This window comes from Thunnus albacares, chromosome 12, assembly GCF_914725855.1.
Source record: "Thunnus albacares chromosome 12, fThuAlb1.1, whole genome shotgun sequence".
NCBI lineage: Eukaryota > Metazoa > Chordata > Actinopteri > Scombriformes > Scombridae > Thunnus > Thunnus albacares.
In genome coordinates, this window is record NC_058117.1 from 11,305,428 (window position 1) to 11,321,754 (window position 16,327).

Genomic DNA, 16,327 nt, shown 5'->3' on the forward strand with positions numbered 1-16,327 from the left:
CATACATATCCCAACCAGATGAGAAAACACACACGTATATAATACACCTCACTAATCCTAAATCACACTCAGAGCAGAACCATCACATTTCTTTGTGTCACCCTTTGATTTAGCTACAAATTCCCCCAAGAGCTGGTTTCAGCAAGAAAACATATGACCATCATTTTTCATCACAGATTCAGGGGGGGGGGGGGTGGTGTACTGTCATAAGTGGAAATTTTACGCATAAAGGTTGCGGTTTCTGTTTCTTGTAGCGGGTCTGGTTGTGTGTTGCATAGTGTAACTGTAGGCACTGTGTATGTGTGTTCTGTTTGTGTGTGTGTTACTATAATGAGTCACGAACTAAATGTCTGTGGGTCTCAGTGCTGCAGTATGATAGCAGCTTGGCAGGTGTTCAGCAGCAGACCGCCACTGGCTGCGTGCCGTGACAGACAAACAGGACTATGACTATGACAGCCAGACTTTCTCTGTCACTATCATTAAACAGTGTTTATTTCCTTTCTCACTTTTGTGTCTCCGCCTGCCCCTCCTCTTCTTCACCTCCCTCCTGCTCCGTTCGCATCTTCTCCTTTTTTCGCATCTGGGTAGCCAACTGGCCCGCACTGAGAGGTAAGAAAATGAGAAACTGGTGTTTCTTCTTTTCATCTGCACAGTTTCAAGCATCAGATCAGTTATCTCTCTTGGCCTTGCATGGTAAAATGTTTTATTGAGTTGAGATTTTGCAGGTGTAAAAAAAAAGCTTTTGAAGATTGGAGTCAACAGGATGTGTAGGTGACGTAAACGATGAGTAGATAACCAATGAGATGTCTGTTACTATTTTGTTTATGCAGAGCGGATGGCCGAAGGTGGTCTGTGGCGTCTGTTCCCTCTTCTGGATACTGCACCAATGCACCCAGTTCTTCAGTATCTGTAAGTTAAGTCTACGTCTCTGTTTCTCTCTGTGTCTTTGTTCTCATCTCACTGCAATCGTCAATGTCAGCAAGGTCTCTCTCTCTCTCTCTCTGTCTCTCTGTCTCTCTGTCTCTTTCCTCTATCAGATATTTAATCTCTGTCTAAACCACTGCCATGGGACCATTTACTGTAGCTCCCTGTGTTACTTATCCTCTGTATTAATCTGTTTACAGGGCATTGGTGTCTTGTAAATTTATGGTGCTGACGGACTGAACTGTAAATCCCATCAGATTATACACAGTGTAGGTGTTAGAAGGAAATACTAAATCTGCCTGTAAATGGTTCTTGATTTACAGTTACCTCATTTTAAAGTGAGTTCCTGTATAGAAAGCCTCTGCACCTGGACCATATTTTAGATGAACCGTGAAAGGCCCCGATCAGACAGAGCGCTTTTTGCAGGTAGCAAAACGCGAGGCATACCGCACTGCCTTTTTTTGTTGAAGCATACAATTCAAAAAAAGAGGAGCTGCGTCTTTAACCACCAAATCACCTGTCCTCAGCCTAACTGTTATTTTGCTGTGAAATAAACTCACAGATCTGTATCTTTTTTTAATTTTTTTTAGATTGTATTTCATCATGGTAACTACAGTTGCCACCACTTGTTTGTCTCTCATGATTGTTATCTCCACTTGTTGTTGTCACCGCCACAGAAGGCCCGCATCTCAAGTCATCTGATCGGAAAACGGGGAAAAAAAACGCAAACGACGTCAGGTGCTTTTCTGCTCTGACTTGAAGTTTTTTTCAACTCGAGGCGTTCAGGGCACTCCTGCAAAAACGTGAGGCGCTCAGCAACACAAAAGCAGCGAGCAAAAAGCTTCACTCATTGAAAACAATTACAAAAGGCCGCCTCAGGCTGATGAAAAGTGCTCTGTCTGATCCGGGCCAAAGTGTGAGTTATACCACCTGACCCTGAACATACGTTACTTATAGAACTATAACAGTTTAAAGTGATATTTCACCCAAAATCTGTTTTTGAATATGAAACGCTCACCCCCTTGCATACTTGAAATAGCGTTGTGAAAAGTTTATAGTTTGCTCAGCAGGGGCACGATGTTACTGATCACAAGCTCAGCAGGATCACGTGAGAGGACTGAGACAAAAACAGTGTAATTAGCCATATCCTGGCATAAATATGTGTGCTTTAAACACACTTAGCATACAACGGACAACAGAAGTGGATCATGCTGCAAGAGAGTTTTGAGAAATGTATTTGTTTTGATTTGTTTTTTCCTGCCATAAAAACCTGACTCTGTTGAAATCAATTGTCAATGTTACAAATCTGAGCTCAGTCTCTGTTCTCAGTGAAGAAACAAACTGCAAACATTTTTACAACCACTTTTCAAGTCTCCTGCTGATGACAGATTTATATTCAAAAGACAGACCTGTGACATCTGTAGAGTATGTAAACCTAAATATGTCAGTACTGTTGAAATCATTTTTATAACCAATGCAAGTAAAGACACTGTAAGTACATTGTCAGAGGCCTCATCTCATCTCACCATTTTTATATGACCGTCCGGTTGACCATCCTTTTTTGAGAAGCAAGTTGATTTATACAAAACAGCTGACAGGAGATGGATGTAATATCAATAATGACTCAGCGATAATAACAGGATGTGTCCAATGGTGATGCGTCCCTGCATCATTGGCCTTTTATCACGCTTTCCACTGCAGAGAGGAAGTGGGAATGAATCCTCAAATACCTTCCCAGAGTTTTCCTGGAATGATTTTTACAGTAATAGTTATGATTGAAGACGAAGCGTTTTATACATGCAGTACATGACAATTCAAATACACAAAATTTAACTCCTCATGGTGTATTTTTCTGGCAACATTGTATTTTTAGTGGAAACAGAAAGTGATAGAAATTTTGCAGTAGTTGGAAAGTTAATATTTTGCTGTACTCTGTGAAGCCCCTTTTGGCCGAAGGAAAGTACAGGAATAATCAGGCTAATCACTAAAATAACACAGGTCTTGTTGAAACGCACGGTTGCTTTTTCCTGGATGACATCATAAATGAAAAGGGACTGCACACCATTCCACATTTCCTCAATCAACTTTTCCTTTTGGGAAAAGCCAAACGAAGAGATTTGAGCTGCGTCGGCCAGCTACACCCATCAGATCTTTGTTGACCGTTTCTGTGGTGATTATCTTGAGATTTGGTCTTAAAACTTGTTACTGAAACTGCAGTTAGCCATTAAAAACAATAGCCGGCTCCTCTGTCACGGCTGTAATTTTGTACGGCCAACCACATGGCTCGGAGATGGTGAGGTCAGCCCTTGCTACACAATGCTCCTTTCAGGGTTGCTGTCAGTGAGGTCTTTATGCTTGCTTTCGCTCGGTTCTGACACGTCTCTAGTTTCCTCCTCAGGGTGTCTTTCTCCCCCTCTCTCTATCACTTATTTTCTGTCTCTTCCTTGCTCTTTCGTTTTCTCCATCTGTCTCTTTTTTTCTCTCTGCTTTCCTTTCACTTTTTCTCTCTTCTTCTTCTTCTTCCTCCAGTCAGATGAGCCACTCTTCCCTTTGCTCTTCCTCCAGTGAAACACAAGATACCAGCCAGATGGGAGTTCTCATAAATTCCAGGCTGTGTGTCACACATTTTGGCCTGGAAAGAAAAAATGAATGCATGCATGGCCAGCACAACAGCCGTGCTGCCTGCCTCAGGGCATGCTGCAGCAGGAAAGACAAAAATCCTGCTTCAGGAGAGCAGAACACTAAAGCTCACAGACTCATTTTTTTTAAAAACTGGGATTTATGATGTTTGGCTTTATTGCTGCTTTCCTCAGCATGTCCTTGTCAAGTGTTAAATCTAATTCAGATCTCTAGTGGAACATGAAAGCTTTTAAGGCCCTGAGTATTAACAGGATAATGAGTGAATCTGAAAGAGCAGTGGTGCGAGTCTCTTATCAGAGGAAGCCTTTTAACACAGGATGTTATATCATCAAAGCTGTGGAAGCAAAACCTGACATTTATACAAATGTGCAAATAAAAGAAGACAAAAGTAGGAAATTGAGGCCTCGTGAATTTATTGTTTTTACATATTTACAGTTTTATTCCAGTACACTGACATCTGTAAAATATCTTTTCCCGCTTTCTACTTCTCTCTGCACATGCCCCCTTTCTCTTTATCCCCTCTTTACTTTTCTTTCCCAGTCCTCTTCTTCCCAGGAGTTATTGCACCAGTTGCCCTTAAAGCCCACGCAAGATGATCTCCATTTCCTGTTCAAACATTTCCGGAGCACAGAGAGCGTGGCAGACGAAGAAGGATCACATCCCTCGCCCCCTGTCAGGCTCCGCTCACGCAGTCTCAGGTATCCTTTTGAATCATACAGTAACCACAAACATTTCTGTAATGCAGCATTGCACAGGGGGGGAGATAATCTCATTAGTTGGGAACCAAATAATCAGACGTTTCCTGGCTGTTATCAGTTCATTTCAATACAACTTTCTTTAACCCTGCAATGGCAAGCGTATGCAGCTCGTCACCAAGGTCAACACATACACACACAATAAATGGGTGAAGAAAGCTAAAACAATAAAAAGCTGTAATTTTAAAATTATGTGTGGAATTGTCAATAAATGCACTAATGAATAACGTTAATAATCTGAAATATCTAAAAATACACACAAAGACATGAAGCAGTACAAAAGGATAAAAAAGACCTTCGAAGAACTGAGTAGACAGATAGCAGAGGAGATAAAGGACTTGGAAAAGCAATTACTTTTACAGGCAGGTAGAGCATAGTGGAGTCATAAATGCAGCGTGGAGAATGTACTGGTACCTGCCAAGATGTGGTCAAGTAGGTTCTATATGCTCGATTTTCTATATATAATACTGCTGAGCCTGTGATCTGTCCTTCCCCTATGAAACCTGGCACTGACTGAAGCCCACTGCTGACATTACTAATATTACTTTCTGAAACAAAACTGTTTCCCATACAACATCCTAACTGTAACTGTTTTTGTAATATAAGGCAAGGCAAGTTTATTCGTATCGCACGTTTAAACCACAAGGGTAATTCAAGGTGCTTCACATAATGCAGTATGTAGCATATTCATACTGAAAAAGTTGCAAAAAGGAAATACTCAAAGATGTCAGGATGCATGCAAAATGTTTTTTTCTTTCTTTTTTTTTAAAGTGTGATGTTTATGGACACTATATTTCACACAATAACAATAGTAATGGAACAACTGGTAAAATTAAAATTTGAACCTCACGCTAGTGTGGCTAAACTGCAGCCAAATCCTACTTGTGTTAGCTTGGTTGTGTTAGCTAGTTAGCCAAGCTAACCTTCCAAGTTTAAACAACTCATCTCTTTAGTTCAGTAGGTAACTGAATCTCTAATCTGCTGACCATCAGAGCCATTAGTATGAATAAAAGAGGAGAAAATAGACATGACTGCTATTTGTATTTTTAGTTGTTTAATTCTTCCTTCTCTCCCAGTAGACTTTTTAGCTAACATTTACATGTCTTTTTTTGGCCCAGCTAAGGGGTATGTCTAACTAAAACTGCAATTTAATGCTACACTGTTCTTGGAAAATTCTGCTGCACTAATTGAAGATGCTAAGTGTGGAGCTCATATAAACCTAACCACATACAGGAGCTTAAGGCGTGCAATGAGCAAAAGTGACAGGCTCCTGTACACTTTCTCTCTATTGCACAGCTGCTTACCTAAACAGAACCCATTAGAAACTAAATATCTATATAAAATTATTAAATGACAACAATTACTACAATTAATGAACAATTACTAGTATTACAGCAATAAAAAAACCTACAGTTAGCATCAATGTGCTACACAGTAGCAGAGCTGTAATCAGAAATGCAAACAAACAATTTTACATTTGGTAAGATTGTTGTTCAGCTTCAAATCAACAAAAGTAGGCCTGATGTTCTATAACGTCTTTCATTTATAATTATAAATAATGAAATACTGGCTGGAAGGATTTGACTGTTGTTTGATAATTATTTTATGTGGTTCCGGATGAAAGCCTGGTTACTAGTGATCCCCTGGATTACACTATATTATTTCTTCATCATTTAGCATTGCTGTTCTCATGAAAACTTAAACAAGCCTTCTAAATAGTTCTAGCAGCGGCAAGTTTTGAGATTGCTGGAGGATTGGGCTGTGAAGGGTGTTGGCAGTGTTTTGATGTAGTTGTTCTCTCTGTGACGTGTCCCTGCATGTGCTACATATACATACAGGCCTTCCTGTGGTTGGCAGAAAAGCCTCTAGATGCGTGTTAAGTGTTCTAGGTTTGCAGAAGTGATCACTTAAAGGGGACAGATCACAGTCAAGGCTTGTGGACAAGAAGTTCATAATCATTTATGGATCTAAACATTTTAGTACTTAATGTTTCAAATTTAAAGTTGAAAATGTTCCAAATGGTTACATTTACAATGATGTAGGCTTGCTAGTGTTATGTGCGACAAAGAAGATGAGATTTTACACATAGTCTTTTGTATGGTTTGTAAATTTAACTGCTGACTGATCAGCTGTTTACTGATTTAACATGAGATTCCACAAACCCTCTAACAACTACAGACGTGTGACAAAGTAAAGGAAAAACCTGAATAAAGGAGTGGAGAAACTGTATAAAAATGCTGAGTGTGTCCAGTTGATCCTGACTTTGTATCAAGATGGCAAGAGGAAAAGGTGACTTTGAAAAAGGGTTCAGTGTTGAGGCATGAATGGCAGGAGCTTCAGTTACAAAGACTGCTCAACTGGCTGGTGTTTCAATAGGAACAGTGACTAAAATGATATCTGCAGATCTATGGGAAAGACATCAGTAAATAGAGTTGGAAATTGTGGTCAAGAGTGCGCATTTGATGACTGTGATGCTCGTGCATTAGTGCAATATGTGAAGAAAAACAGAAGAGCAACTCTTCCTCAGGTGACTGAGAATGTCAATGCAGGACATGATCAGACTGTGTCAGCAAGAACAGTCCGTTGACAATTACATAGAGAGGAATATTATAGTAGGGTTGCAATGCAAAAACCCCTCATTACAAAGATGAATGCATCTGAGAGTTCAGTGGTGCAAAAACCATAAGCAATGGTCTAGAAGGAGATGTGGCAAAAAGTGATGTAACTCATCCTTCACCATATTCTCGACATGTGGACGAGTGCATGTGTGGCATTCACCAAGAGAACGGTACAGGCCTGAATGTTTGACCCCTACACTGAGGGGATCTGGTGGCTCTGTTATGCTGTGGGGGGCATTTTGCTGGCATGGTTTGGGTCCACTTGTCCCCTTAGAGGGAAGAGTCACTGCAAATCAATACAAAGTTGTTCTGAGTCATCATCTTTATCCTATGATGAAACATTTCTATCCTGATGGGAGTGGTCTCTTCCAGCATGACAATGCCCCAATTCATAGGGCACAAGGGGTCAATGAAAAGTTTGAAGAATATGAAAATGATGTGAATCATGTGCTATGGCCTGCGCAGTCACCAGATCTCAACCCTATTGCACACCCATGGGAGATTTTGGACTGACGTGTTAGACAGTGCTCTCCACCACCATCATCAAATAATCCCTCCAGCAGAGTTCAGAGACTTGTAGAATCAATGCCAAGGCACGTTGAAGCTGTTCTGGCAACACGTGGTGGCTCAACACCTTTCTAAGATACTTTTTTTTTTTTTGGCTTTTCCTTTAATTTGTCACTGTCTACATTAAAAAGAAAACATCACCAGAGGTTTGCTCAGCTAGACTGTTGAGTTACGCAACTTATTAAATTAATGTGACAGAATTTTGCAGTGCTATTTAAAAACACATCTATATTACTCCCATGTATTTCCAATTGAAATAGATGACTGACAAGTGTCAATGTTGCTCTAAAATAGCTCCAGGGGGTGTGTGAAGAATTTCTTATTGCCCTCAAATAGTTCCTAAGAGGTTAACCGTTGAGGTTGCCCTCACATTAAACCACACTGCATGTACAACTGTTGTGGTTATCCAGAAATAGTAGAGTGCATGTCACATGTTGATATTGTTATTTGTAGTATGTGATGTATAGGGGCACCCGGGGTTGCTATTTTTAGTATTGTTGATGACAGTACATTGATTTGTAACATGTATGGACAGTTTAAAAGGTGCCCTCTTGTAACTGAATCCATTTGCAGACAACAGATGTGGTCACGAATGCTGCAGATAAGAAACTGATCTGAATCACGTTAAGGTCGTTTTCAAACACGCTGTGTTTATGACCCGGGGTAGCAGTAAACGCTTTCAGTTAAGCATTTACTATGAATTCTTACTAGCAAGATTTATAATTCATAGATTTTTTTTGTAGCTTGAATAAAACAGTTGTGATTGACATTGTTTATTGGCTGGTTTGTTGAAAAACTGTCTGTTGATTTAGAAGGAAGGGAGTTAACTAAACATGCTTCTGTAATGTAAGCTTCTCCTCCATCAGTTGTCAAATCACTTTTATTGTTTTTTTTTTTTATTATTTGAGTTTGGCATCTGTAAATGTTTAATTTTATCTCTGCAAAAATACCATATGATATTTCTCAGGTTGTATTTCATATCTGTTCCAACATTTTTCTTTTCCCTGTTTCTCATCCAGCCCTGGAAGGACGTGTGGAACATTTGACAATGAGATTGTCATGATGAATCATGTCTACAAAGAACGCTTTCCCAAGGTATAGTGAATACATCTTGACTTCTTTCTGTCTGCTTTTCTCTCTGAGCTCTATTAACTGAACATCATTAGTAAATAATCATTTATCATGGAAACCAGGACAGGAGATTTTAATGCTCCTGGCAAAGTCAAAATCTGGAGTCAAGTTTAAAGAAATTCTTAACACAGCACCGCTGTCAGGGTTATAAATGAAGTCTTCCATCTTGGTTGGTTCCCAGGCGACAGCCCAGATGGAGGGTCGGCTGCTGGACATCATTGCAGAGTGTTCCCCAGGCACTGCTCTGCCCCTGGCTGATGGTGTGCTAGGATTCATTCAGCACCAGCTGGTGGAGCTCGCCAGAGACTGTCTGGACAAGTCCCAGAAAGCCTTGGTCACCTCCAGGTACTTTGTGGAGCTGCAGGAGAAACTGGAGAAGCTGCTGCATGAGGTGGGTGTTTCCCACCTTCAAGAAATGTTTTTTCCATCTGATTCTAAGAAAGCACACATATAATTGTGTTCTCTTTTTTGTTCGTTATGCAGCCATTCAACAGCTCAGCCAGTGTTTTTTTTTCCTTCTAAGGCACAGCCAGTAGATTTCTGATGGTTGGTAGCTCAGATTGCCCTCTGGGACATTGCATGTTATACTGTAGCTCTACTGAGAACATTGAATTGGAATTGCCTGTTTGATTGGTTCTCATTCGGTGCTGATTCCAGTTCACTGGCCAGTAATGGTGTTGTCATTTTACATTATTACATAGATTTGGGAAGTGGTCAAGTGTTTGATTATGTAATGATTTATTACATAACCTTTCCAGTACCATTTTTGCCACAGCAAATGCTGCCTTCTGCTAAATAGATTACAGCTTCTGCTGCAGACCCCGAATGACTTCTTTTTTTTACTCAGAAAGTTGGGTAATTTAACATCGAGTTCATTTATAATGTTGCCACAGATAGCACAGTTCATGCAGTGCTTTCTTGTGTTCATCCAGTCTCCTAGTAGCTTAGTTTATGCTACAGTACAACAGGGATAGCCATTATTGTGTCTATAATTTCCACTAAAACCACATTTCTGTAAGTATTTTTTCATCTTGGCCACAAAAATGATTTTCCAGCCTAGAAAGACTTTATTTTAGGTAAACGGTTCCTTCTGTCACACATCAGATTTGTCAGATTTTTCCTTGTGCTAGCTCATACTTCTCTGGAATTATGGCTTCTGTTTCATGCAGTAGTCCTGTTGTTGCTTTGTCATGGGTGATGCTTTAAAATTAACAATATGAGCAATATTAGGATATCCCAAAAACATTGTCCTGCACACTGGTTCAGTGTGCTTGAAGGACTTTTAGGAAAAATCTTTAGCGGCTTGAACAGCTTTATCGTGAGTGCTGCTGTTTTTCCAACAGCTGTTGGAAGATGACACCTTTTACTACACATTTTGTTACAGGTTGGAAAGGGTAAGAGAAGGAGCCTTTAACCAGCTGACTAACTTGAACTCTGTTAGACATCACTCTTTCAAAACCTCTGAAATACAGTCTCTGAACCCGCTGTTTGATCAAGGCAAGGCAATGTTGGACTAAGATAAAGAGACAATGAGCGTTAATAAAAGCACATTTGGAAATCTTTTCTATTATTCATAAAACTGACGGCAGAACACAGAAATAAGTTACTGCTTCGCCGCAATTGATGCAAGATGTTGAAATACCTGCCACGATCCCTTAAATCACCAACAGATAATGTAAGAAGATGAAATGGATGCTAAAAATATGTGCCAGAGCAAAGTTCAGACAGCCTCTGTGGAAGAGCTGCGCTGCCTCATGGCTTGTGCCAATTAGATTACGTCACAATAATAATCCGTCATCCTTTGTCCTTCCCTGATCAGGCGTATGAGCGATCAGAGAGCGAGGAGGTGACCGTCATCATCAAACTGGTGAAGAAGATTCTCATCATCATCTCCAGGCCTGCCAGGCTCCTGGAGTGTCTGGTAAGACTCACTGGCAGTCGCAGTAGTGATCATAGCTTCAAGAGTGACATGATATCAACGTGATGCTCGCCAGCTCAGAGCCTTGAACAAAATATCAATCCTTTGAAATGCAGATGTCACGCTGTAGTAATTATAGTTTCTGCAGTAATAACACAGTCGGCTGTTGTGAGAAGCCAACAGCAGGTTTACCTTGCTGGACAGGATTATGTTTTAAATTGCAGTCACACAAGTTCACGAGTTCTTCAAAATAGCCGGTAAGCGTGTAGCAAGTCTTGAAATTAGCCCAGATATTCGTCACATTCTGACACGTTCTAACTCTTTCATGAGAACTGTATGTCTGTTGCAATTACAGTAACATTCATACTGCACGGTGCATGTAATTTTGTTAGTTTTATTAAATTTCACAGGAAAAACATTGTTCCAGATGTTGCAATATGTGTTTCCTGTCTCTTTCCTGGCATGGAGTTTGTAGCTTTTCTATCAAAGTATTTCTCTTGCAACACTTTTTTATTTGTTTTTTGCTTCAAAAGTCAAAGCCAAATAAATAATGTGTAAAATCCAATGAAACCACAACAAGTCCTTTCTTTCTTTCTTTCTTTCTTTCCTCCAGGAGTTTGATCCAGAAGAGTTTTACCAGCGTTTGGAAGCTGCAGAGGGTCATGCCAAGGTGGGCCAGGGCATCAAGACTGATATTCCTAGATACATCATCAGCCAGCTCGGCCTCACCAGGGATCCCCTTGAAGGTGCTGCATTGATTCCTCATTTAGATTTTTTATCATTTTATACAATTTCAGGTGTATGTTTGTACTACAGTATTATCTCTATTGAGCTGTTACAATAATTACTTTATTCATGTATCGAAAATATCATGTAAAAGATATTTAACATAAAAATACATTTAATTCTGTATATTCCCTTGAATTAAATGTATTTTCATTATTTTACCTAAACAAAATCATGTATAATTGTTCGTTTTCTGGCATTTTTTGCCTTTACTGCAGGCAAACCTTTATCTTTGGTAATATAAGAATGATGATAAGAAAAGATCACTGATGATGGCAGGACTGCATATCAGCAGTTTTACATAATATCTTGCAGTAGAGTAGTATTAATACTGAATTTGAAACCCTTAATCACTAAACTGAACTGAAACCCTCTAAATTAATGACATAACAAAATGTTATTTTGAATTAGTTTTATTGAGCATCATTAGACAGTCAGGCAGTTGATATAAGCACTAATTGTCCTCACTGGTGTTCATTTAAGCTGAATTGAATTTGATCTGGTGTGTCTGCTGCTGTTACAGAGATGGTCCATCTGGAACAAACAAGCCCAAGTCACAGGGCGGCCAGCAGAGAGTCTGATGACACTGGAGAGGCAACACTTATACAGGTAGAAGCTTGCACGAAGTAGATAAAACGAATTGTAGTGTGACTCTGAAGGTCGATTTATAGTCGCTCAGAGCCGTTTTTTTTAATTAAATCAAATGTGTTTATAGTCGTTCAGAACGGCTTCACTCAAGGGGGGAGTGAAAAGCCGAGGGGAGGGGGGTGGGGGAGACTTGATATCGTTTAAATACGGGGATAACGGTGCATATTTTAAGAAAGTGTCGCCTGGAAGGCAGTCATAGTGTTGCACTCAGCTGTTCACATGAAAAGTGACATAAATGGTTTTTGTCATGAATGGAAAAGGAGAGCTAGAGAGAGAAGTTCAAACCCTGACTCCTTTCACACCTCCGGCCAGCTGGCCAATCACTGCGTGAAGTAGGTATGAATGTTGGCTCACCACCTTGAATGTGACAGAATTATCAGTAGTAGGTGTAAGACTGTTGAAGGCAGTCGCATTTGGTCATGGTGTTGAGCTAAACAACACTGTGTGCAACACAACTGAAGGGGTTGTCTGGTTAGATACAGTATAAAGGTTACATGGAGCTGTTGTTTATACAGAGAGACAAAAATACTTCATATTATCATAATAAAGTTATAAAGTGCACAAATTAATGCCTTTCAGAAGCAACTAAGTTCCTGTTATTCTCCTTCTCTCTTTTTGGCCTGTGTTTATGTGTATGATTCAGAGCCGAGCAGCCTGTACCCCTCCACGTAGGAAACCACTGGAGAGTGACTTTGAGACTATCAAGCTCATTAGTAATGGCGCCTATGGGTGAGTAAGACAGACTTCTTTGTTTGTGTTTGACTGACTCAGTTTCTTGCGGACACTGCAGAAAGCCCAATAAAAGCGGAAAAGAAACTAAAATGAGGATGTGCTGTTGTTGTATTTTTGTCTTCTGCACCGCAAATTTGTCCAGTCAATTTCATTTCATGTCTGAGCTGATGATCAGTAGTGATGCTAATGTTTCCTCCTCCTGCCTTATTTTTCTTTCTGTTTTCTCTCTCCTATTCCTGTCTGACCTGTAATTTTCTCTCTTTCTCTACTTTTTTTTTCCCCCTTCACCCCCTCTTTACTGCCATGCAGGGCTGTGTTTCTCGTGCGCCACAAGGAAACCCGTCAACGCTTTGCCATGAAGAAGATAAACCGGCAGAACCTGATTTTAAGAAACCAGATCCAGCAGGTGTTTGTGGAGCGAGACATCCTCACCTTTGCTGAAAACCCATTTGTGGTTTCTATGTTCTGTTCTTTTGAGACACGGAGGCACCTCTGCATGGTCATGGAGTATGTGGAAGGTAAGATTGGTTTGGACTGTACATGGACACACATTTAGGTCTGTGTGTCCATTCTGCTTTATGAAGCACACTTATAATTTTCTATTTCAGTCTTCAGAAGCCTGTCCACTGCACGCTCTCCGTCTCACAGTCTCACACCAACTAAGAAAGCCAAATAAAGAATCTGACCTGATTCCTTTATACTTAAAGGTGGAGATTGTGCCAACCTGTTGAAGAACATCGGTCCTCTGCCTGTGGACATGGCCCGGATGTATTTTGCAGAGACGGTCCTGGCTTTAGAGTACCTTCACAACTACGGCATTGTACACAGAGACCTCAAACCAGACAAGTGAGTCTACAGCCAGTTGCATAATGAGAATATTCCCACATATTGCACATTTTTCACTTTTCTTATCTCTGCTTTCAAGCAGCACCTAATTACTTTAAAGCTTTCATCATTTATAGACTTGCCATCATCTTTGAAAAACTTGCAATCTTTTTGAAGTTTGAGCAGAATCGTTTGAAATGTTCAGTCTTTGATATTTTTAGCTCAATCTGAGATTTTATGTTTTGGGGTTAGCGTTTGATGTAATATGAAACATTTCTGCGTTTCGTTCCTTTTGTAGTTTGTTAATCACCTCCATGGGACACATTAAGCTGACAGACTTTGGGCTGTCCAAGATCGGCCTTATGAACATGACCACCAACTTGTATGAAGGTCACATTGAGAAAGATACCAGAGAGTTCATCGACAAACAGGTTTGTCTCTTCACATCTCGTCTTCTCTTCATCTCGTCTGTTTGTGACTTCGGCTGACATCAGTGTTCTCTCATCCTCCTTTGGTTCCTCTCTGCAGGTGTGTGGTACTCCGGAGTACATTGCTCCAGAGGTGATCCTGAGGCAGGGTTATGGGAAGCCTGTGGACTGGTGGGCCATGGGCATCATCCTTTATGAGTTTCTAGTGGGCTGTGTTCCTTTCTTTGGAGACACACCAGAACAGCTGTTTGGTCAGGTGGTCAACGGTAAGAGATCCTTTACTTTAATCCATCCATTCATCCATCCGTTTTCCACCACTTATCCAGGACCAAATTGTGGTGGCATCAGACTGAGTAAGGAAAGCCAGATATCCTTCTTCCTGGCAACGCCCTCCAGCTCCTCCTGGGGGAACCCTGGCCTGGGAACGCCTTGGGATCCCCCAGGAGGAGCTGGAGGGCGTTGCCGGGGAGAGGGATGTCTGGATTTGCTTTACTTTAATGCATTATTGTAATTTATCTACACATACAACTTCCATTTAATCTTTTTTTAATATCTTTTAGTTTTGGGTTTTGAGTCACCACCTTAAGTTTATTCAGTGTTTCTGTTCAATCACGTCGGTCACCTTTAGATACATTTGATTCCCTTCATTGGGTCATTGATATGTGCTTCTTTGTCTAGATGACATCATCTGGCCAGATGGGGAGGATGCTCTGCCTGCTGATGCCCAGGACCTTATCACCAGACTGCTGAGACAGAGCCCTCTGGAGCGTCTGGGAACAGGTTGGTCCCACAGTGACTGATGATGGATGAGTGTATAGATGCATGCTGTGTCCCAGGTCGGACAAGAATAGGCACACACCGATTTTCTTGTCACCTTTACCCTTTCAGTTTTGTGGCCAGCTGAGACACGTCTCACTAGAGGGGAACAGTCAGTACAATTTAGATGTGTAGAAATGCTGGCAGTGTGAGCCATTTTTGAGGTTTTATTCAGCAATCGCCTATACGCACATACGGTAGACCTGTCACCTGACTACATCCCACATCTGTGTTTTGTGTTCCCCTTTGACTGAAATTGAGCAACCAATGTGCATTTTTATGTTGGCTTTGAAGTTGTGATCATGACAGTATTATAATGGCAACATTTTGAGCATGGAAGGGCTATTTTAAACCAGATAGAGGTCACGATGACTGATGAGAGAAGAGTATGGATGTTCTTCCAACAACGGAATATATTAGTTCTCAAATTGGCGAAGGAGTAGCTGTACACCAGGCCCTAGATGGGCAGATATACAAACCCATGTATGTTTGTTTTCCTCCAGGTGGAACCACTGAGGTGAAGATGCACATGTTCTTCCTGGGTCTGGACTGGAACGGCCTCCTGAGGCAGAAAGCTGAATTCATACCTCAACTAGAGACTGAGGAGGACACCAGTTATTTTGACAGTAGGTGGATTTACTGACTGATACACATACAAAGCCATTTGTGAGGTAGTAGGAACTCATCTAACTACAATGCAAATATAAATCCATCCGCACACTCACAGACAAAACTAGACACACCTCTGGTAGAACCACAGGAGGACACACTCCAGTGAGAGTTGGATGTCAGGATTTTGATGTTTGTTTGTGGGGCAGAAAACTAATTTGGTGGTTATTTTTATTGGGGTAAAAAAACTATGTCACCAGTTTTTCATTTTTTAATGCATCATGGCTGTCGCTGTGTTCCCTACAGCCCGATCAGAGCGCTACTGTCACATGGGCTCAGATGATGATGATGAAACCAACGATGATGAATCTTCTCTGGAGCTCCGACAGTTTTCCTCTGTGGCCCATCGCTTCAGCAAGGTACTTGTTCTGGTTCTGCTCACTTCACACAACCTCCATCGTTGGTCATGAATGGTATTTTAGATTTGAAAGACATATATACTGTAACTTAAAGTTATACGTAGATACAGCCTGGTGAATTCTTAGTAAAACACATCTATGTATGATAAAAAGAAACCAAATACTCACTTTCCTCTTCAACTGTAGGTGTACAGCAGCACAGAGCACCTGTCCACCTCCACGCCGTCCAACCAGAGCTTGTCATCATCAGAGCGAAGCCACAGCGAGGAGAAGGAAGAGCGATGGGAGGGCAGAGGAATCCTTTCCCCCAGCGATGGACACAAACACTTGGCTAGTGGAGACAAAAGAGCAGATGGACACAGGGGAAGGTGAGAGCCCACAGAGAGAAATTAGTTACATCCTTGGTGTATGAAAGGAAAACATTAAAAGCCTTGTTAGTGATAGATTTTATGAAAAATGTGACTTGGGTGTGTGTGTGTTCATATGTGTGTGTTTCCTCAGTATGCTCTGG

At 40.9% G+C, this 16,327-nt stretch overlaps 1 protein-coding gene across 2 annotated transcripts in view; it reads left to right on the top strand.

Annotated features, from left to right (window-relative positions):
• mast3a (microtubule associated serine/threonine kinase 3a) overlaps window positions 1-16,327 on the top strand; it is a 28,703-nt gene that overhangs the window by 5,667 nt on the left and 6,709 nt on the right. The window contains exons 4-20 of one of the 2 annotated variants that reach the window (XM_044367702.1): window positions 589-609; window positions 831-909; window positions 4,105-4,262; window positions 8,524-8,599; window positions 8,817-9,026; window positions 10,455-10,556; window positions 11,167-11,299; window positions 11,863-11,948; window positions 12,631-12,716; window positions 13,029-13,237; window positions 13,427-13,565; window positions 13,843-13,975; window positions 14,073-14,238; window positions 14,651-14,752; window positions 15,292-15,414; window positions 15,704-15,816; window positions 16,003-16,184. In XM_044367702.1, the coding sequence (XP_044223637.1) occupies window positions 589-609; window positions 831-909; window positions 4,105-4,262; window positions 8,524-8,599; window positions 8,817-9,026; window positions 10,455-10,556; window positions 11,167-11,299; window positions 11,863-11,948; window positions 12,631-12,716; window positions 13,029-13,237; window positions 13,427-13,565; window positions 13,843-13,975; window positions 14,073-14,238; window positions 14,651-14,752; window positions 15,292-15,414; window positions 15,704-15,816; window positions 16,003-16,184 (2,118 nt within the window). The remainder of the gene's footprint in view (window positions 1-588; window positions 610-830; window positions 910-4,104; window positions 4,263-8,523; window positions 8,600-8,816; window positions 9,027-10,454; window positions 10,557-11,166; window positions 11,300-11,862; window positions 11,949-12,630; window positions 12,717-13,028; window positions 13,238-13,426; window positions 13,566-13,842; window positions 13,976-14,072; window positions 14,239-14,650; window positions 14,753-15,291; window positions 15,415-15,703; window positions 15,817-16,002; window positions 16,185-16,327) is intronic. The other variant, XM_044367703.1, reaches the window with a different exon arrangement.